The sequence below is a fragment of the Dipodomys spectabilis genome, unplaced genomic scaffold (assembly GCF_019054845.1).
Source record: "Dipodomys spectabilis isolate Male_0828 unplaced genomic scaffold, ASM1905484v1 ptg000360l, whole genome shotgun sequence".
NCBI lineage: Eukaryota > Metazoa > Chordata > Mammalia > Rodentia > Heteromyidae > Dipodomys > Dipodomys spectabilis.
Genome location: NW_024871037.1, coordinates 720,391 through 742,103, shown reverse-complemented (window position 1 = coordinate 742,103; position 21,713 = coordinate 720,391). Strand labels below are relative to the sequence as shown.

The window sequence follows — 21,713 nt, the reverse complement described above, 5'->3', positions numbered from 1 at the left end:
TGCAAAAAACTAGATATCCTCAAAATCGAATTTAAAAAGAACATGTGCTAGCCACAATTTTCAAAGGCAAAAGAAAAATTTCCTGCCAAGAAAAGCAAAGGCAAGTTTTCTTTCAGCAAAGAAAAAAAAATCTCTCCCAGTAGTTCAAACAAAACAAACAAATACAAACCAAAAGAACCAGGCCTCTGGCTCAGCGGTCCCCAAGGACAGAACCCCCCCCACCACCACATTGACACCATCAGGACCAGTCACACTTCAAGCCAAATTTTTGCTCAAGTCAAGAATCACAGAAATTGTGCTTTCTTGCCACACTACATCATTCCACGAAGAACACCCCCAAAAGAGGCCCAGGTTTATTTTCTTTCAAGAAGAGTGAAAACTTAAAAAGACACTTCAGGAAGCGATGTGGAAACAGAAGCTGGAAGCTGTCCAGATTTTTTGATGATTTTTTTTTTTTTATAATTGTCTCATCCTTTTCCAATCTGATAGCAATTTGTCTTCGTGGAGGCTTTCCAAAGGTTCTCACAGAAATGGTGGCTCTCTTATTTTAGCACACACAAAACACACACACACACACACATACACACACACATACGATTTAAAAAAAAATCAGTTTTCATTCTGTTTAATTAAATTATGGTAATTTACAGGAACAAGAATGCCACCCATTTATAAACAAATTTGGAGCTAAAACATCTCTTGGTTGGCGTGGTCTCCTCTGGACCCTCCACCTGACAGGCTGTGGGGGAGGAAGGGGAAGGGGGGGCCTGAGCTGGTCCCCCTCCAGGTCCCCTCCAGGTCTCCTGGGACAGGAGATTACAAAGGAGGCCTCTAGGGAAGATCTGCCTGTTAAAGCATTCCAACACCGGGGCTGTGCTTGAGCAATGCCTGCTTGCTTTCAGCCTGTAATAAATACCTCGCCAATGAAAGAATTGGTTGTTACTATCATTAATTGTTCCTACACCATTAGGATGAGACAGCATAAATCTGGAGGGGAAAAAAAAAAAATCAAAGAGGAGGATAGCCCCTAGGAAGACTAGAAAAACCACCAGGACTAGAAGAAAATGAAAACAGGAAACTAGGCCTGGTATGGTAGCACACACCCGTAATCCCAGAATCAGAGGCTGAGGCAGGAAGATTGGGAGTTCAAGGCTAGCCAGAGGTAAAAAAGGAGACCACTTTGAGAAATTTAAATATCTATCTATCTATCTATCTATCTATCTATCTATCTATCTTTAATGCAAGAGACCCTGTATTTAAAAAGAAGATAGCCAGGAGCTAGTGGCTCACACTTGCAATCCTAGCTATTCAGGAGGCTGAGATCTGAGGATAGCCGTTTGAAACCAGCCTGGGTAGAAAAGTCCCTGAGACACTTACCTCCAATAAACCACTCAAAATCCAAAATCCAGAAGTGGTGCTGTGGCTCAAAGCGGTAGAGCACTAACTAGCCTTGAGCACAGAGAGGCTCAGGGACAGAACCCAAGTCCTGAGGTAAACCCCCACAACCGGGGGGGGGGGGGGGGGGGACGCGGGGGGGGGGGAATCAATCAATCAATCAATCAAGATAATGATGTCATTTCGTAATTCCATTCAAATATTCCCCCAATTCACAAGTCAACCCCTCATTTAACCCTTCCAGAAACCCAGCACATACAAATCCCCGAGAAGCGGAGCTTGGCTAGGGGTCCCTTCCTAGGTCAAGTTGTAAACTCCCACTAATTTTAACAAAACCTTTTAATTAGGTAAGTTAGACCTAACTGGGGGTGTGTGGGGGGGGAATACAATAACAAATACCAAAGACTTCCATAACCTTGCTGTATAGTATTTACTAACCTAATCCTCATAGTAAGTAGAAGAAGTAGGTTCTGAAAAAGCCACAGAGCTGGTCAATGTTGGAGGCAGGCTTCGAACACGGAACCCATGTTCTTCTCCTCTGTGCCATACCAAAGACTACAGCTCACCTTCCCTTTGGATTTTCAGTGCTTTTGTCTAAGTGTTTTCATGATGTTCATTATAGACCTGAAATTAGTGGAACTATAACTGCCACAAAGGGCAAGATATTTGCACTAGGCGGGGAAAAAAAGACTGTCAGGAAGCTCAGCACCTAGGAGAGGAGACACAGGTGCTGGCCAGCGCCAACAGTGCCCCGCAGGCAGGGCCGGGGATGCTCCAGCGCCCAGGAGGTGGGAAGCAGGGGAGGGAGAGGAAGTGTGTGTGAAAGCCAATGGGGTGGAGGAGAAGCTGAGTTCCACGTAGGAGCAAACACTCAAGAGGCGGAGCAAATACTCGAGAGGCGGGACACCTGTGTGTATGGTGGGGGGGGGTCAAGGAGCTCCAGAAGAGGGCCAGATTAATGAAGGATGACCCCATCCACAGGACACGAAGAGGAGTCAGTAGTGCCCTGGGATAGAGCTGGATCCTGAGCTGCACTGTGAAAGCTACAGGAATAGCACAAGAGCAAGTCAACGAGAGGTGAGTGAGCGATGGAAGGGGGAAGAGGCTGGAGCAAGATCAGGAAGGAGCGGGACACCGGTGTCACGGCCCAGGAGCCAAGAAGAGAGGAGGACTATCATCAGCAATAGTGTGCACCCCCAAAACCGATCGGGTGACGCTGTGGGAGACCAAGCTGGGCGAGCAATGGCCCCTGAGCCCGTGGAGATACACGAGCCGACCACTGGAAGATCACCATTCACCATGCTGGTGCGATCAGTGGGACTGATTGTTCTCCACTTCTTCCGGGCCAGACATGGTAGCTGTCACCTCTTGGGTCGGGCTACCAACGTTCCCCATTTCACATCGGAGGAAAGTGGTTTCCAGGAGGATAGCCTTAAAGAGACCCTTACATCAGCCCCAGCCTGGCCTGTCACATGCTCTCACACTCACACACACACACACACACACACACACACACATGTTATCTAACATTTTATATTTGGAATATGGTAGGCCATTTGTATTTTTTTAATTAGGGTTTGTTTTTTTTCTGTCGGTTATGGGGCTTGACCTTGGGGCCTGGCCGCTGTCCCTAAGCTCTTTTTGCTCACGGACTTTCCTGCCCAGGCTGGCTTTGAACCATGACCCTCAGATCTCAGCCTCCTGAGTGGCTAGGATTCCAGGCATGGGCCACCAGTGCCTGGCTTAATTAAAGTTTTGGTGCTTGTTGTTGTTTTTTGTTTTCGTTTTTTGTCAGTCATGGGGCTTGAACTCAGAGCCTGGGTACTGTCCCTAAGCTCATCTGGTTAAGGCTAGCACTCTACCACTTCGAGCCACAGTGCCACTTCCTTAATTAGGATTGTTAATGTAATCCTGCATTTACTACAGTGATCCTGTGCTTGAAAATAAGGGAACTCTGTCTCAAAAGAGGAGGATTTCTCAATCTAAGTATTTGAACACCAATTTGATCTTGTCGACTGAACTTATAGCATTGCCAAGGTTTGATTATGTTTCACAAACAAAAAAAGCATTTTCAATGTCCTCTCCCACATGGATAGACTGCTCTTTTGTTCCCATCCATAATAAACTTATTTTACAAATAAAAGCAGTGTTCACGTGCCAGCAGTTTTTAAAGGCAACACTAGAGGGCAGGAAAGACACAAAATTTATGACAACCAGTTCTCAACCTACAGTGAAGATCATCTTATTTTAACCTTTGATTAAACATTTAAAAAAAAAAAAAAGAAAGACCTCAGTAATAAATTGAAGTTAGTTGGCTTGGGAAATATGACCCAAATGCTGCTTTAGCTGAGAATGTGTGTGTGTGTGTGCGCGTGCGCGTGTGCACACGTGCTGGTGGTCCTGGTGCTTGAACACAAGGACTGGGTGCTGTTCCTGAGATTTTTTGTTCAAGGCTAGCACTCCACCACTTGAGCTACAGCACTACTTCTGCCGGGGTTTTTTTGTTTTGTTTTGTTTTTGGTACTTAATTGGAGATAAGGGTCTCAGACTTTCCTGCCCCCAGTTGGCTTTGAACTTCAGTTCTCAGATCTCATCCTCCTGAGTAACTAGGATTATAGGCGTGAGCTACCAGCACCCAGCAATTGATCCACTTCTAAGTTACTACAACACTAATACATTAACATCAACATTATACAATTGTTCTACTTCCTATTATCTCTTTTCTTGGTAAGTTCTAAACGTATGTGTTAATTTGGAGGAAAATTCTGACATTTTTCTATCAAGATGTTAAGATTCAACTCATTTATGATGACTTTCTGGTGTTTTGTTTTGGTTTGTCGGTCGTAGGGCTTGAACTCAGGGCCTGGACGCTGTCCCTGAGCTCTTCAGCTCAAGGCTAGCGCTCTACCGCTGGAGCCATAGCGCCACTTCCGGTTTTCTAGTAGTTGATTAGAGATAAGAGTCTCATGGCCTTTCCTGCCTGGGCTGGCTTTGAACCGTGATCCTCAGATCTCAGCCTCCTGAGTAGCTGGGATAAGTTGGACCAGCCAGAATTCCTGATTGGAAGAAAAAAAAAAATCATAGCTGCATCCCAGTGACCTGGGAGGTAAATGGGAAGCAGGACTTGCCTGGGCTGGATCCTCACGTCTCTGCTGGCTTACCTGTACCTGGGTGTTAGGAAATGGCCGGTCACAGACCGTAGGGAAGAGCAAGCGCTCACCTCCACTGCCACCACAATCAAAATGAGGTCTGTCTTGGAGTCTGGAAAGGCTGCGTTCACTTGCGGTGACATTCCAATCAGGGCGCAGTTGGTGACCACAGAGATGACACTCATCGTTTCAAAGGCCAACTAAAGGGGGAGAAAAAGGTGTCATTAAAAACTGCTCTGGCCACTGCCATGGTCCCTCATCTTTTTATTTTTCCAGATTATCTAAAGCCCGGAATGTGTGTATGGGGGCGGGGGGGGGGGGGGGACTTAGTATATTTTAAACTTGGGTCTGTCGGGTGATGGTTTTCTTGAGCCTCAAAACACTGAACTGAGGGGTCTGGGAAGGTGGCTTAGTGGTAGAGTGCTTGCCTAGCATGCATGAAGCCCTGGGTTCAATTCCTCAGTACCACATACACAGAAAAAGCCGGAAGTGTCACCATGGCTCAAGTGGTAGAGTGCTAGTCTTGGGAATGGAGCGGTTCAGGGACAGAGCCCAAGCCTGGAGTTCAAGGCCTAGGACCCACAAAACAAAAACAAAACACGAAACTGAGCCAGGTGCTAGTGATCAACACCTGTCATCCTAGCTACTCAGGAGGCTGAGATATGAAGATCACAGGTCAAAGCCGGCTCGGGAAAGTCCCTGAGACTCTTGTCTCCAATGAGCCACCAAAAAACCAGAAGTGGAACTGTGGCTCAAGTGGGAGAGCACTTGCCTTGAACAGAAAAGCTCAGGGACAGCGCCCAGGCCTTTCGTTCAAGCTCAAGGAACAGCACCAAAAAATAATAATAATAAACCAAAAAACACTGAACTGTCAGATGGAGGTATTTCAGATCCTTGTGTCTTTGTGGGTCTCGGGCCTGAACTCTGGGCCTGGGCGCTGTCCCTCAGCTCTTCAGCTCAAGGCTAGCGCTCTACCCCTTGAGCCACAGCACCACATCTGGCCTTTTCTGCTTATGTGGTGCTGAGGAATCGAACCCAGGGCCTCATGCATGCGAGGCAAGCAGTCAACCACTGAGCCACCTTCCCAGCCCAGATAAACATTATATGATCAGAGGCACTGCGTCTTCGGTTCCTCCCCAGGAGGATCCTCCTTTGGTCTCACTGTGTGGGAATGGCTAGACATCCTCTTTGAAGTCTGCAGAACTGGTGCGTGAACTCAGGCTTTATGTTCTACCACCTGCTACCTACTACCAACCACCAGAGCCGCACCCCTCACCTTTGCTCCTGCAATTGTTTTTCAGATAAGAATTGTTTCCTGCTCTTCTGTGATAACAAGTGATAGAAGGTGGACCTGAGGTGGTTCCTTTGGACTTAGGTTCGGCTTGATCGGGGAGACCTTGTGGAATCCAGGCTCCCTGCAGAACACTGACCCAGCTAGCCCTGGAGGAGAGGTGATTGCTGGGCTGATCGATTGATACTGCCTTCCCTGGGAGAGAGCTGAGTTGTCCCACAGCCTCTCGGTTCAGGAGAGGAAGGTCTCCGCCCTACAGCAGTTCCTGGGCAGGGACTGGAAAGCCAGCCTTAGTTAGCTCTGTCTTCCTTCCCTGGAACCCCAAGTCCTGGCCCTGTATTCTCTGGTGGCTGGAACAGGAAGGCCTCCTTATTTCCTGTGGGGAGGGAGTCTCTCGCTGGCTTCTTTCCAGAGAATTCTCAGGGTCGCTAGAGACTATACCGGGCCTCCTGAACACACACCGATGTTAAAATTCAAAAATGTTAATTTGCCAGGCGCCGATGGCTCCCACCTGTCATCCTAGCTATGCAGGAGGCTGAGATCTGAGGATCGCCGTTCAAAGCCAGCCTGGGCAGGAAAGGCCGTGAGACTCTTCTCTTCAATGAACCACCAGAAAACCAGAAGTAGTGCTGTGGCTCAAGGGGTAGAGTGCTTGCCTTGAGCTAAAGAGCTGAGGGATAGCACCCAGGCCCAGAGTTCAAGTCCCATGACCAAGAAAAAAGTTACTTTCTAAAGTCACACATGCTTAAGGCAAGAACTAAAATCTAGTTTTCCTAGATCTCTTTCTAGAACTGTTTTCTTTCCTTCCTTCCTTCCTTCCTTCCTTCCTTCCTTCCTTCCTTCCTTCCTTCCTTTGTTTGTTTCTTTCTTTTTGCCAGGCCTGGGCTTGAACCCAGCGCCTGGGCGCTGTCCCTGAGCCTCTTTTACTCAAGGCTAACACTCTACCACTTGAGCACCATTTCCCAGTTTTCTGATGGTTCACTGGAAAAAAGAATCTCATGGACTTTCCTGCCCAGGCTGGCTTTGAACCGTGATCCTTAGATCTCAGCCTCCTGAGCTCTAGCTTAGGATGACATGTGTGAGCCACCAGCACCCGGCTTTTGTGATTGTTTTGGTTTGGGGGTTTTTTCTTTGGTCACAGATTTGAAGGCTTTTTCTTTCCCCCCCGCTTCACACAGTTACCTGCCACACACCAATGCTGGCTGAAGGCTCTGCGAATGGCCGTTTGAAGACCCTGCACATTTTCAAGGCATCGGAATTGACTTCTGTGAAGTTATTCAGCACGGCGAAGGTGGCGGCCAGGGGGTACACGCAGGAAAACAGACTCACATAGCCGAACTGCAGGAAGAGCTCCAAGTAATCATCAAAGGTGCCCTGGGAGGGAGGCCACAGAAGGTAGGCGTGGTTTTAATGTCACAGGCCAGGAAAACGTTGGCTTCTACACATTAGGACAAACAAACAAACTAATGAAAAACCCAGCTCTATGTATTTGTTTTCAGTCAGCGCTTTCTTTGCAACCAGGAATTTAATCACTGAGTTTCTGAAATAAAGAATGAAGGATGGACTTAGCTGCTAAGTTTCCTTGGGCCAAGCCATTGAAATTCTTACCTTGTTCCTGAGGCAAAGAGGAGCAAAACGATACTAAATTGCTCTTAATCAATGAAGAAGCAAAGATCCAGTCCCGCCTTTAGGGTTGGGGGTCCTGCCACCACGGGTACCCGAGAATGTCAGGCCCTGACCTTTCCTTAAAAACTAGAGAGTGAAGACCTGCTTCATCATGGTGGTGATGAGCAGGTCTGTTGCTCTAGCAACAGTAAACACTATCTACAAAACACCTACTAGCTGGGCACTGGTGGCTCATGCCAGTTATCTCGGCTTCTCAGGAGGCTGACATCTGAGGGTCACGGTTCAAAGCCAGCCTGGGCAGGAAAGTCTGTGAGATTCTTAGCTCCAAGGGAACTGCCAGAAAACCGGAACTGGTGCTGTGGTTCAAAGTGGAGCACTAGCCTTGAGGAAAAGAGCCCAGAGGTAATGCCCAGGCCCCAAGTTCAAGACCCACAACTGACAGAAAAACAAAAACAAAAACCCTGCTGTCAAACACTATGTTGATAGTTAAGATACTGGAAACTTCCCAACCAAGACCAGGAGCTCGACAGCTCTTCTATTTGACACAACCCCTAAAGGCTGTAGGGCAGTAAAATTAGGCGAGACAAAGAGATCAGAGAAAATACCCAGAAAAACATTCAAGCTATCTATAGTTACAGAAGGTGTAACTCTGTATTTTTCAAATCCTGAAAAATAACCACCAAAAAAAAAAAAAGATTCTGCTTAACAAATGACTTCGGTAAAGTTGCAGGATATGAGAACAATACACAAAAGTAATAGTATTTCTCTCTACTAATAATGAAAACTGAAAGTGACATTAAGACAATAAGTACATTCAAATAACACTGAACAGAACAGGTTATCGATTATTCCAAAGGAGTGATGAGACTTATAAAACCGCACAACTACTGCTGAAAGAAATTCAGCATCGGTGGGAAAAAAAAAAAAAAAAAGAAGAAGTCTTGTCAGCAGATGGTGCTGGACCAGATAACCCACATGCGAAGATGAATCTGGACTCCTTCCTCAAACACCAACGTTGACTTGAAACAAAGATCTATTATGAAAGTTAAAAATATGAAACTCTGTGGCTTCCTGAGGAGAGTGGACGGTTCACACTCTCCGCTGTGATTTCATGACACCAGAGTCATCAAACCTCTCTACATGTTGTCATGAGGAGACCTGAACACTAGAGTCATTGAACTTCTGTTCTGCCATCTCATGATGAGATCAGACACTGGGCATTATAAAACACGGCCTCTGTGATCTCTTCAGGAGATCTAGACACTGGAGCCATCAAACCTCTCTACTGTGATCTCCTGAGAACAGCCAGACACTGTGGTCACAACACCCCTTTCATTGTGATCTCCTGAGAACAGTCGGACGCTGGAGTCATAACACCCCCTCACTGTGATCCCCCGAGAACAGTCTGACACTGGAGTCTCAACACCCCTTTACGGTGATCTGCTGAGAACAGTTAGACACTGGAGTCTCAACACCTCTATTGTGATCTCATGAGAACAGTCTGACCCTGGAGTCACACCTCCCCCTCACTGTGATCTCCTGAGGACAGTCAGACATGGAAGTCATAACACCTCTTTACTTTGATCTCCTGAGGACAGTCAGACACCGGAGTCATAACACCCCCTCACTGTGACCTCCTGAGCAGTTTCGAGCAGTCCGATCCCCAATCTCTCCACTGCGGTCTAACCCACTGGAGTCACAAGGCCGTATCACTAGAAGAGCTGTCCCGGAGGAGATCTCTAGGGGAGAGTCCACGCTGGCCTCCCAAATCCTCTCTACTCTACTGTGAGCCAGGCCCATGGGAGTCCTGGTCGACCTCCACGCTGTGAGGTACTAGGCACAAACCTTCCCCAAGCGAGCGATCTCTTGAAGGGAACTAGGCACCAGAGCCACAAAAGCTGTCCACTGTGACCGCATGGTTAGCTGCAGACACGGAAGCCACAAAGCCTTCCCACCCTGATCCCTCCCATGAGCAGTCTCAGATGCCTCCATCACCAAACACCCCCCCCCCTCGCTCCCCCCCCACTTCCCCCTCCTCCTCTCCCCCCCCCCCCCCCCCCCGCTCTAATCTCACGAGGACAGCCAGCCCCTGGCTTTTGGAGAAACAAAAATCATTTGAATACGAGGAATGCCGCTCATCTTCTAAGTGCTGGGGTTACCGGGGTGTGCGAGTGTGCTAGTGGTTTTCATTTCTAGTCAGTGAGCTTGTGCTAAGGGAAGGAACGAAGTGCAGAAGCCAAGTTGGGAAGCTCCTCCCTGGTTTTGTCACCCAAGGTGTGTCAACATGGGTTTCCTCAACACAGGAGTTGGGGGTCTGTTGTTTTCAGTCTCAGAGGAATTCTCGAGCTGAAGTGTGATGACACTAATGTCACAAAGGGAAGTCAGGGGTCGTGAGAGGCTGGAATTAAGGCCTCGGGTGGTGGCCATGTCCCCTTGCTGGCGTTGGGTGCGTGGCTGAGTGTGCGCTGCACAGAGGAGTCGTGTATGGTGGGAAGGGCTGCAGAGCGCTCATTGGGTCTGACAAAGGAGGGATGGATGATTTCGTTTCCAGTGGAGTGAAGGAAGAGAAAACAAATCTGGCCAAAAATAACCTTTGCTGGCACAAGCAAGGAGAAGATGGATGCTCAAACCGTGACTTAAGACTGAGCTTTTCAGGGGCTGGGAAGGTGGCTCAGTGGTAGAGCGCTTGCCTTGCATGCATGAGGCCCTGGGTTCGATTCCTCAGCACCATATAAGCAAAAAGAAAGAAGCCAGAAGTGGCGCTGTGGCTCAAGTGGTAGAGCACTAGCCTTGAGCTGAAGAGCTGAGGGACAGCGCCCAGGCCCAGAGTTCAGGCCCCACGACCGGACTCCAAGACTGAGCTTTTCACTCACGGCAGCTCGGCCGGTGCAGGAAGAATGGCTTCCCTGAACGCACATGCTCCCCCCTTGCATGCAGGTGTTTTTTCTACACCTCCTTGGGAAACAGTGAGCTCTGCGGTCCTAGCTGGGCTGTGAGTTTAGAAAATGCTAGCTTAGGTGTGGAGATCTGAATCCAAACACCTGTCATCAACAAACACAAGACACCCTTCACAGAGGAGAAATGGACAAGAGAGCCGGGCGCCGATGGCTCACGCCTGTTCATCCTAGCTGCTCAGGAGGCGGAGAGCTGAGGATCAAGGTTCGAAGCCAGCCCGGCCAGCAAAGTCTGTGAGACTCTCCAACGAACCAGCAAAGGAAAAACGAAAACAAAAAGCATGCGGAGCCACGGCTCAGTAGTAGAGTGCTAGCTTTGAGTGAGAGTTCAGGGACAGTGCCTAGGCCTTGAGTTGAAGCTCTACAACCCTCGTAAAAAGAGAAAGAAAGACAGACAGACAGACAGACAGGCAGGCAGACGGATCCTGGAAGTATAATAAAGCAGAGCTCACTACATGAACCACTGAAGGCTATTATTTTCCAGTAAGAACGCCCACAGCAAGAAGGCTCAGAAAGCAAGCAACAAGCAACAGCCGTGAACCAAGCAGGATCCTTGTGCGGGCGGGTATGTGACATTGTATTTGCAGAGACAGTACATGCAATCGCACCACCTGACACTTTGTGAAGACGCAGCTCGGCTTGCATGAGCTAGAATTTGCTTCAAATGCTATATGCCACCAAAGGGAGCATCTGAAGGTGCCAAAAATAACCTAGCCACTGTGTCTTCAAGGAAAGCGTTTTGATGTTGACAGTCGTGGTCAAGTAAAGACTGATCCTCAGATCGGCCTTTCAAGTTTTTTAGCCTTGGGCCTCCATCTTCTGCTTGAGCAATCATCTCCGGTGACTTGAATTAAGATTGGCGGGCGCTTCTCGGCGAGGACCCTGTCTCTCTTTGAATTCCCACAACAGTCTCTGGGCACGTGCCCTTTGGTGGCACTGGGCACGATTTCAGATTCCCAGACCACAGCAACTTAGGCCCAGTTCCATCTTGTGAAATAATCTCATCGGAGAGCACAATGTGTGATCAACTCGGTGCATGCTGCTCACTCTCTAACCCAGCCCACTTACCAAGTAAGTTCCCATCTCCTTCTCTAGGATGACTTGCTCATATAGGGTGGCATCGATGTCTGCCTTCAGGGCCTGTACCTTCCTCTTCACCCGCACGCCATGCTTCCTTTGGAGCCAATAAGGGAGAAGAGACTCCACGATTTGGTTAAGGATCTGTGAGGTAATCAGGAGTGTGGCCAAGCTCTAAAGAGAAGTAGTTGCATCATGTTGGACGAGGTTACTTAATCAAACCGTAAATATGACAATTATGCAATAAATAAAGAGGATCTTCAAAAATAGAGGGCACTGTTGTTACAAAAACTGGTATTAGAGCCAGGTACTGTGTAGCTCATATTTGTCAACCTACTCAGGAGGCTGAGATCTAAGGGTGGAGGTTCAAAGCCATCCAGGGCTGGAAAAGTCCATGAGACTCTCATCTTCAATTAACTGCAAAATACCAGAAGTGGAGCTGGGGCTCAAGTGGTATGGCACTAGCCTTGAGAAAAAGAGCTCAGGGACAGTGCCTAGGCCCCAAGTTCAAGCCCTAGTACCCAACACACACACACACACACACACACACACACACACACAGCTCAGGGACAGTGCCTAGGCCCCAAGTTCAAGCCCTAGTACCCAACACACACACACACACACACACACACACACACACACACACACACACACACACACACACACACACACACACACACACGGCATTATTTTAGCCAGGCACCAATGGCTCACACCTATAATCCCAGCTACTCAGGAGGATCTGGGATCATGGTTCAAAGCCAGCCTGGATAGAAAAAGTCTGTGAGACTCTTTATCTCCAATGAAACACAACGAGCTGGAAGTGGAGATGTGGCTCAAGTGGTAGAGCACACAAAAGCTCAGGGACAGTCCACAGACCCTGAGGTCAAGATCTAGAACTGGCATTCAAAAGAAAAAGAAAAAGAGAGCACTTTTGCTATTAGAATTGTTTTATTATAATTTGGGGTGATTCATAAAATTGATATTGCTGCCTTCTATGATCAAGTTTGGAAGTGGATTAGGTTGAATTATCTTTGCGGTACACAATATAGTCGCTAATTTTTTTAAATTGAGAATTGGGCTTCAAAATATGTAAGACTTAAAACATTTGCAGAAATTGCCATGTGGCGTCAGTTACATTACTGAACCCAGAAAACCACAACTGGTGCGTTGCTGTCATTTGCACTTACCTGGCGCAAAAGCTTCATATCCTTCAGGACAAAGGCAATGTAGAAGAGGGAGGCAAAGCAGTTCAGAAAGTTGAACTGCCAAAGGAAGAAGACAATGTTAGGGGCTGGGCAGGTAGCTTAGTGGTGGAGTGCTTGCCTAGCATGCATGAAACCCTGGGTTCGATTCCTCAGTACTACATATACAGAAAAAGCCAGCAGTGGCGCTGTGGCTCAAGGGGTAGAGAGCTAGCCTCGAGCAAAATGAAGCTCAGGGACAGTGCCCAGGCCCTGAATTCAAGCCTCAGGACTGGCAAAAATAGTCATAATAACTCAAGCAAAAAGGGCTGTAGGTATGGCTCAAGTGGTAGAGCCCCATCTAACCCGAGTGCTGCCCCCCCCCAAAATTTTTAAATACTATTTTTTTAATGTCTCAGATTGTAGAGACCTGGAAGGATTTTTAATTAGCTGTTTTTATTCTTACTGTAAAGGTAATATACAGAGGGGTAACTTGTAAGTCTTGTAATAAGTAACATTTCTTTTTGAGACAATATCACCCCTTCCTTCACTCCCTTTTAGTGTTCTGGAAGGATTTTTGAACAGCAAAACATTCAAAAAAAAAGATCACTACAGGGAAAAGAATGCAAAACGTGTCTAGAAAATGGTTAGTTTTGGCAAATATAGGCCTGCAATACTGATTTTCCTATATTTTGAGTTCTCTCTCCAACTACACGCTAAGCCTACACAACACAAAGACACCGCGCTATTTCACTGGCCCTGGCCTACGTGAGAAATCAGAAAGCAATTCTTCCTATTATTTCTAAAAACAGCAAGAACAAGCACGCATGAGTTTCATAACCCAAGTGTAGATGGAAAAAAACTCTTAACTTACCACCAACACTTTCAGAACCAGGTGATTCTGGTAGGCAGATTCCAATCTGTGATTCTCTAAAATATCAAAAAAGAGAGAGAGAGGGGCTGGGGAGGGTAATTTCTCACAGATAGGAAAACAATACGGCACTAGGGATGTAGCTAATGGTCGATCACAGGCACGAATGGCCTATGAAGGCCACAGTACAACTCTAGCCACGTTCCCTTTCCCCACACACGGGTACACGCCGGCCCCGCCCCTGCTGAAGTTCTCAGTGCCAAACCCATTAGGCTTTTGGGTTTAGGAGACTGACTAGAGTTCATGTGGCCTTCATCAGGAAGGTAATGTCAACTGATTTCTAAGAGGTTCGGGGACCCGCGTTTTGAACTGATAGATCTAGATCAGTCTGGCTCTTTGTAGATACTGCCAAGTCATTATCAAATGGTTAAATGGTTTCTATCATACTGTTTCTCAGTGCCCTAAGGAGATACCATTGCTTAGGTCACTCAGAACGAAGTGTGAGCAGTGTCTGATAACCAAGATCTCTGATAAACCAGGACACAGAGATCTTGGGCTGGGGAGGGCAAGGGATTTCTCTTATGCCTCTCGGACAAGCCCAGAGGACAGCAAGGCGCTCTGTGAGAACAGGAGTTGCAGGAGTCCCAAGACCTGGGCGAGGAAGACAGAAGCACTGCCTGTTGGCTTACCCCACGAGGTTAAAAACTCGGCAGCGTATCGATAAAGGCGGTTCATGATCTCGATCACAATGGCGTAGATGATGCTAGGCACGTACAGCAAGGCGCTGGCCCATTCGGATCCGCTGTCCTCATGGATGCTCAGAGCCCAGTCCTCCATGTCGAAGTAGATCATCATGATGTACAGTGAGAAGTACAGGCAGAGGCACACGAAGGGCAGGGAGACCAGGTAGATGCGCAGCTGTCTCTTGAAGCTGGAGTAGATGGGTTCCTCTCGGCCGGTGACGGCGTTGATGCCCAGGACTCCGTGGAAGCCGGGCCGGGGCTCCTCAAACTGCCTCTTCATGACCAGCGTCCCCCACCTGTAAGTCATGTTGGCACAGCCTCGCTTCCACACCTCCAGGATCACCGTGGACCAGATGAGGTTGAACGAGGCGAAGATCACGTACTTGTCGTAGTCTTCCCACACGAACAGGTAGTAAGGCAGACCGATGATGGCCATGGGAAGCAAAGCAAAGGTGAAATATTCCAGGAATCCAAAATACAGTGCGATGGTCTCCCCGAAGTAGGCACGGATACTGTCTATGGCAGAAGGAGAAAGAAAAGGGGGAAGGGGGTTTAGTCATCTCAAGAAAATGGCTCCCCCCCCACCCCGACCCTCCCCATTAACGGGATCGTTTAATACCCTTGCTTTCTAATAGGTCTGTTGTGCCTGCATTTGTGAACATGCCATCTGTCAGCAAGCCCTGGCACAGGGCAGCCCTGAATCAGCTACTGAGGTTTCTGAGCCTGAGGTGCCCCCACTCACCAAGTCAATACCTTTTTCTCAAAGACTCACCTTACAGTGCTCTCTAATTCCTGACTAGGAGTCCTAGTTGTTCGCTTGTTTTCTGGTGCCCGTATGGAGCTTGAACTCGGGGGCCTGGGTGCTAGCCTTGAGCTATTTTGCTCAAGGCTAGCCGCTCTACCACGTGAGCCACTGCTCCGCTTGCAGCTTTTTTGGTGGTTCCTTGAAGAGTCTCAAAAAGACTTCTGCCAAGATCCTCAGATCTCAGCCTCCTGAGTAGCTAGGATGACAGGTGTGAGCCACTGGCTCCCAGCTTGCACTCTTCCTTCCCTTTCCCTTTAGAATCAGTCTTAGGACATGCTTGCTTTCTAGGCCTGAGGCCTGAACTCAGGGCCTGGGTACTGTCTCTGAGCTTCTCTGGATCAAGGCTAGTGCTCTACTCCTTGAGCCACAGCACCGCTTCCAGCTTAGTTTATTGGAGATAAAGAATCCCATGGACTTTCCTGCCTAGGCTAGACTGAGGAAAGGTGAATTGTCTGTTTTAGACCCAAAGCCCTTTCCCCTGCCCCAAACTCAGCTTCTTTCCGATTTCAGAGGACTCATCGTGCTCTTTGCTCCTGGATGAGCTAGAAGGATCGATCGCTTATCTCAGTTCATTCCCTCTCGCTTCCACAGATGGATCATGGATCATGTGATCTTCAATCAATCAATTTAACTGCGTGAAGTTAACAAATAGGTAATAACTCTAGCTGCTACCCCACCTTCAAGCCCTCACACCCCAGCCTGGTCCCATGCGGGCCGCTCGGAGACCAGGCACTCTGCATGTGGGAATGGTTGGCAAAGGTTAGGTGCTTATGACGTCTCTTGGGGTAGTTGGCTTGTGCCAGGTTCACAGGCCAGTGGCAAGTTACTTGGAAAACCTTCTGCCCAGGGCTTAGATGAAACTATAGGTTAATATTATATGACTGTGGAGAATCTCGTGCTTTTGAATTGTTTTCTACTCCATTCACTGCATGTTGAAGAACGCTGGTTGGTTGGTTGGGAGCTCAGGATAATGTGGATAAGGAATCTTCTTTCAAAAGGGCATGTTGGGCCAGTCACCAGTGGCTCACGCCTGGCATCCTAGCTACTCAGGATCTGAGGATCGCAGTTCAAAGCCACCCAGGCAGGAAAGTCTGTAAGACTCTTCTCTCCAATGAACTACTTAGAAAACTACAAGCAGAGCTGTGGCTCAGAGTGAGAGAGTGAAAACGCGGTCTAGAATGCCCTCACAAAGCACCAGTGATGTCACTGGCCTAGCATGACATCACAAAGGAAAAAGGAGGTCATCTAACCCTCTCCCAGGCAGCTAGTGAGCGCTGCCGAGCCAGGCACTGAATGCACATCTGCCCTGGGAGAGGAAGCCACCGCTGGATGGCGACTTCCCACAGCAGGCCCTTCTCCGCTGGGAGACACAGCTGTGCAGGCAAGCACGCACGCATACCTATGGGCTGATACTTGAACGGGAGCCGCGTGTACCAGGTGTCCTCCAGCTTCTTGAGGGCTTCGTTGTCGTGCAGCGGGAACACCTGGACCACGATGCCGGATGTGAGCAGTCTTCTTACTGGGGAGGGAACAACAGGCCAGACACACATCTGAGCCGGGCGTTACGCGCCCACCGGCCACAGCCAAGTGCCACACGGGAGCGACCATCACACGCGTGGATGTGGATGTTCCTTAGCTCTTCAGGGTGAAAACGTCCTTACTCAGAGTGTAAGTATCTTATTATTTTCTCTTTTCTGTGTGTGTGTGTGTGTATGTGTGTACCACAGCTTGAGCTCAGGATCTAACACAATTGCTTAGTTTTTTTTGCTCAAGGCTCTTACCACTTGAGCCATACCTCCACTGCTGGCTTTGTGCTGCTTAACGGGGGAGGGGAAAGGAAATAACCAAAGCAAAATAGAGGCTGGCGGTGTGGCTCAAGGGATAGAGCACCTGTCTAGCAAGTGTAAGGTCCCCCAGCCCTGCCAAAATAAAAATTAAAAAAAAGGAGTAATTTTACAGATGTTACATTGCTCTGGAAATCTTTTTTTACATAATATTATCTGATACTTTTCAGAGTTCACATAGAGGCTGGCTTGTATAGCTCGGTACAAGCTCAAGTTTGGAGCTGGCCTAGCATACACCAGGCCCTGGGTTCAATTCCCAGCACTGTAGGTAAATATAAGTAGACCAAGCACTGTCCTTTTAATAGCACCATAATAGGACCCGGTAGGGAGAAATTGTTCCCGATAATTGACTATGATGACTAATGCTAAAATTCTTATCTTCTGCTTACTCTTTATTAAATATGCTCAGAAGGCAGAATTGCTAAGGCCAAAGACATACTACTACAGCAAGAGTAGGAAAATATGCCTTTGATTCTTTTGGATTCCAAATACTTTCCATCATGTTTTCTATCTTCTATAATCTAATGACAAAGACAAATCCACAACCAAGATATATTAAAAAAATCAAAGAAAGAAGCTAGACATCTGTAATCTCAGCTGCTCGGCAGGCTGAGGTCTGGAAGACAGAGGCTGAAATCCAATCTTAGTAGGGAAGTCCATGAGACTCTTTTCTCCCGATTAAACAACAAAAATGCTGGACTGAGGTCAGGCAACTGAGCCAAGCAAGCTGAAAGCCCTGAGTTCAAGTCCTGGTACCAGCCCCCAAATGAAAATAAAATAATACCTAATATATAATACATAAAGATATATAAACCTATAAAATAGTAAATAAAGAATATATGACATCTATAGGACATACATTTATATTAGACGTATTTTACATATAAATACATATCTATATATAATTAAGATTTCCCGTTTCAGCAGTCATTTGACTAGTATGGTTTGAACATTGATGCACCTATCAGGAAAAATCAAAGGAACTTGATCAGAGGCCGAATCTCCAGGCAATATTAAAGGGAAAGATGGGGCATTTCTCATTCTTCCTAATGACTTAAAGTAACTCGCTGGGTAGAAAGGGATGGTAGGAGGGCTCAGCAGACATGGAGGGTCAAACTGCTATGCCTCGGGCCCTATTAGCAGCGTGGGGCGGGTAAGAAGATGAAATCTACATCAGGGAAGAAGAATGCTTTAACTGTTCTCATCCACCTGTCAGGTTTGGGCTGACATTCGCAAGAGGAGGAAATAATCATCTCTGAAATAAATACCCAGACTACAGGCTGCTTCTCCCAAGTCAGCTACATGGAAAAGAAGGAAGATTGGACTGGAAAGGGTGGCTCAGTAGTACAGTGCTTGCCTTGCACGCATGAGGCTCTGGGTTCGATTCCTCAGCACCACAGAAGCAGAAAAAAGCAGGAAGTGGCACTGTGGCTCAAGTGGTAGAGCGCTCGCCTTGAGCTGAAGAGCTGGGGGACAGCGCCCAGGCCCAGAGTTCAAGCCCCACGACCAACAACAACAACAAAGGAAGACTTTAGTAGGTAGGGTTTGCGGTGATATCGCACCCTCTTTAATGACTGAAAAAAGTACTAAAAAAAAAAAAACCCTCAGGGAGTGTACCCAAGGCCCTGAGTTAAAGCCTCAGTACTGGCAAAAAAAAAAAAGATCAGCAGAAAGGGGAGAGAGAAGACATATAACCTAAATTGGATAGTCTCTGAGCCTGTGAGATCCACTTTCTGCTTTTTAAATCCTTTTGCTATAAAAGGTCACCCTGGATTCTCCTGCAGCTCTTACCCATGACTCACTGTACTTCCTAGCCTTCATCTGGGGTGCTCTGGGGTGCACCAGGCTGGAGCGGGGCCTGATGATCTTTTTCAGGGCCCACGTCAAGTTTTTCACCATACAGCTGATGTGCACTATCCGAATGGTTCTTTTGCTGTTCCCAAGATGTGTTTCAGAGGCCACTCCCCCTCTTACTCCGGAAGACTTTTCCAAGCAGACATGAAAAAAAAAATCAGCTTTACGGCTCTAAAAATAGGACCACGATCGGAGCCCTTGGACAAGAATCTAAGGCGGCAAGTCCTAAACTACAGGGCTGCTTGTCTCCGGCGTCAACAAAGCCCGGCTCCGCATTCAGCTTCTAAAAATAGAGGCTTTTTTCCCTTTCTTTTCTAAAATCCATCAACCTTCTTGTGTCCGCTAAGTATGTAATTATCTGGGAAGGAGCCTTTCCCTGGAGAGGAAGAGTCGGTGCCCAATGGGCCTATTTAAAGAAAGCCACAAACTGAAGCTGCGTTCCTCCCCAGGGCAGTGGTGAACCATCTGAGCAACTGGCCAAAGTAATCAAGATCTAATTTAAGGGAGACTCTCACTAACCCTGGTTTATGTGAGGACCCTAAGAATCAGATAGGGTAGCCCCAGTACTAACACGGTGCTGCTTTCTGCAACCGTCCACTAGAAGGGCCAGGGAAGTCTCTCTTGGGACAGTGTGTGTGTGTGTGTGTGTGTGTGTGTGTGTGTGTGTGTTGTGTGTGCGCCCCAGTACTAACACGGTGCTGCTTTCTGCGACCGTCCACTAGAAGGGCCAGGGAAGTCTCTCTTGGGACAGTGTGTGTGTGTGTGTGTGTGTGTGTGTGTGTGTGTGTGTGTGTTGTGTGTGTGTGTGTGTGTGTTGTGTGTGCGCCCCAGTACTAACACGGTGCTGCTTTCTGCGACCGTCCACTAGAAGGGCCAGGGAAGTCTCTCTTGGGACAGTGTGTGTGTGTGTGTGTGTGTGTGTGTGTGTGTGTGTGTGTGTGTGTGTGTGTGTGTGTGTGTGTGTGTGTGTGTGTGTGTGTGTGTGTGTGTGTGTGTGTGTGTGTGTGTGTGTGTGTGTTGTGTGTGCGCATGTGCGCGCACTCACACTGTGGCTAAAGAGTCCATAACACAATCCTGATGCATGATACGTAATTGAACTGTAACCCATTTTTCTTACAAATGTTGATGACAAGATCGAATGTTTGAATGAAAGATTGAATGATTGACTGCTGACTCTAACCCATTCCTTCTTGTGTACAAGAGACATTCAAAAGAAACCACTCGGGCTGGGAAGGTGGCTCAGTGGTAGAGCGCTTGCCTTGCATGCTTGAGGCCCTGGGTTCGATTCCTCAGCACCACATAAGCAAAAAGAAAAAAGCTGGAAGTGGCGCTGTGGCTCAAGTGGTAGAGGGCTAGCCTTGAGCTGAAGAGCTGAGGGACAGTGCCCAGGCCCAGAGTTCAGGCCCCATGACCGGACCCCTCCCAAAAAAAGAAACCACTCTACTGTTGTAAAAGAAGAACTACATGATATTAAGGATATAATACTGAGGCATCTCAGGTCCTCTATTAGTCCATCGTGCTATGACAATAACACAATACCTGAGGCAGGTTAACCTTATAAGGACACAGGTCTGTTTAGCTCACAGTCCTGGAGATTCCAATGTGTGGTACCAGTGTCAGCTCAGCTCTGGTGAGATCCTCAGGATGAATGGAAGGAACACAGGTAGCAAAGCAGGAAGCCAGAGAGGTCAGGCCCCACTGGAAGTGGCACTGTGGCTCAAGTGGTAGAGCATGCACCTTAAGCTGAAGAGCTGAGGGACAGCGCCCAGGCCCAGAGCCCGGAGCGGATGGCTCAAGCCTATAATCCTAGCGACTCAGGAGGCTGAGATCTGAGGGTCATAGTTCAAAGCCAGCCCAGGAAGGAAAATCTGTTAAGATTCTTATCTCCAATAAACCACCAGAAAACCAGAAGTGGCGACGCTGTGGCTCAAAGAGGCAGAGTGCTAGTCTTGAGTGGAAAAAAGCTCAGGGATGGCGCCCAGGCCTTGAGTTCAAGCCCTGCCACCAACAAAAAGAACTAAATAAAAAAATAATAAAAATTTAAAAATCACAGTAAACTTACCAAAACAAACGAAAGAAGGTCTGACTAAAGTCAGGCAGGAAAATGGTACACAAGCCTAAGAAAATTCTATAAGAGCAAAAATGAAAAACCAGGTAAAACATGAACAGTGCCAATATGACTTAATAAATTATAAAGGTAAGTGAAGAAAAATCTCCCTGGAATGATGTAATCTGGGACCAACCAAGTAAGAGAGCTATGTCTAAGCAAAGACATGAAACCAGCTTACGTGTCATTAAGACAAGTAGATACCTGCAATGTAGACGGACAAGAATGATGAGCATTGACCTCTACCCGTCATTTCCATCAACAAGAACAGTAGCTTCAACCTGTACACTGTCCCTGAGCTGCTTTTGCTCAAGGCTAATACTCTACCACTTGAACCACACCATCAGTTAGTTCCGGGCTTTTTCTGTTTAGGTGGTACCGAGGAATTAAACCCAGGTCTTCATGCATGCTAGGCAAGCACTCTACCATGAAGCCACCTTCCCAGCCCTCAATGATTGTTTTTAAATGACACAACACATAACAGGAAAATATCCCTTTGTTTTACTATTCTCCAAATACATTTCCTGGGCTCTTCTTTATTATATAAGATACCCTTAGAGAAACATCATGCAGGTGATCAAAGAAATGGAAGAGCTTATGTACCATTCTGGACCTTAACTTGTTAATTTGACAATATACTTGGATCATTCTCGATTCTACATTAAGTTTAACTTATTCCTGTTCCAGGCCACACAGTGTTCTGTTGTATGGACGTTGTCATAGTGATGAGCACGCAAGGTTCTGTAATGTGTCTGAGCAAAGCAAGCTGGGATGACAGGAAATACAGGATGGAGGAACAAAACAGAAAACTGA

General features: G+C 47.5%; 1 protein-coding gene across 2 annotated transcripts in view; it reads right to left on the bottom strand.

The window, feature by feature from the left end:
• Positions 1-21,713, bottom strand: part of Ano10 (anoctamin 10) — a 48,598-nt gene that overhangs the window by 13,625 nt on the left and 13,260 nt on the right. For both annotated transcript variants that reach the window (XM_042665943.1, XM_042665945.1), the window contains exons 5-11: positions 16,495-16,614; positions 14,237-14,806; positions 13,551-13,606; positions 12,683-12,757; positions 11,484-11,666; positions 7,018-7,209; positions 4,616-4,744 (exon numbers count right to left, since the gene is read on the bottom strand). In XM_042665943.1, the coding sequence (XP_042521877.1) occupies positions 4,616-4,744; positions 7,018-7,209; positions 11,484-11,666; positions 12,683-12,757; positions 13,551-13,606; positions 14,237-14,806; positions 16,495-16,614 (1,325 nt within the window). The remainder of the gene's footprint in view (positions 1-4,615; positions 4,745-7,017; positions 7,210-11,483; positions 11,667-12,682; positions 12,758-13,550; positions 13,607-14,236; positions 14,807-16,494; positions 16,615-21,713) is intronic.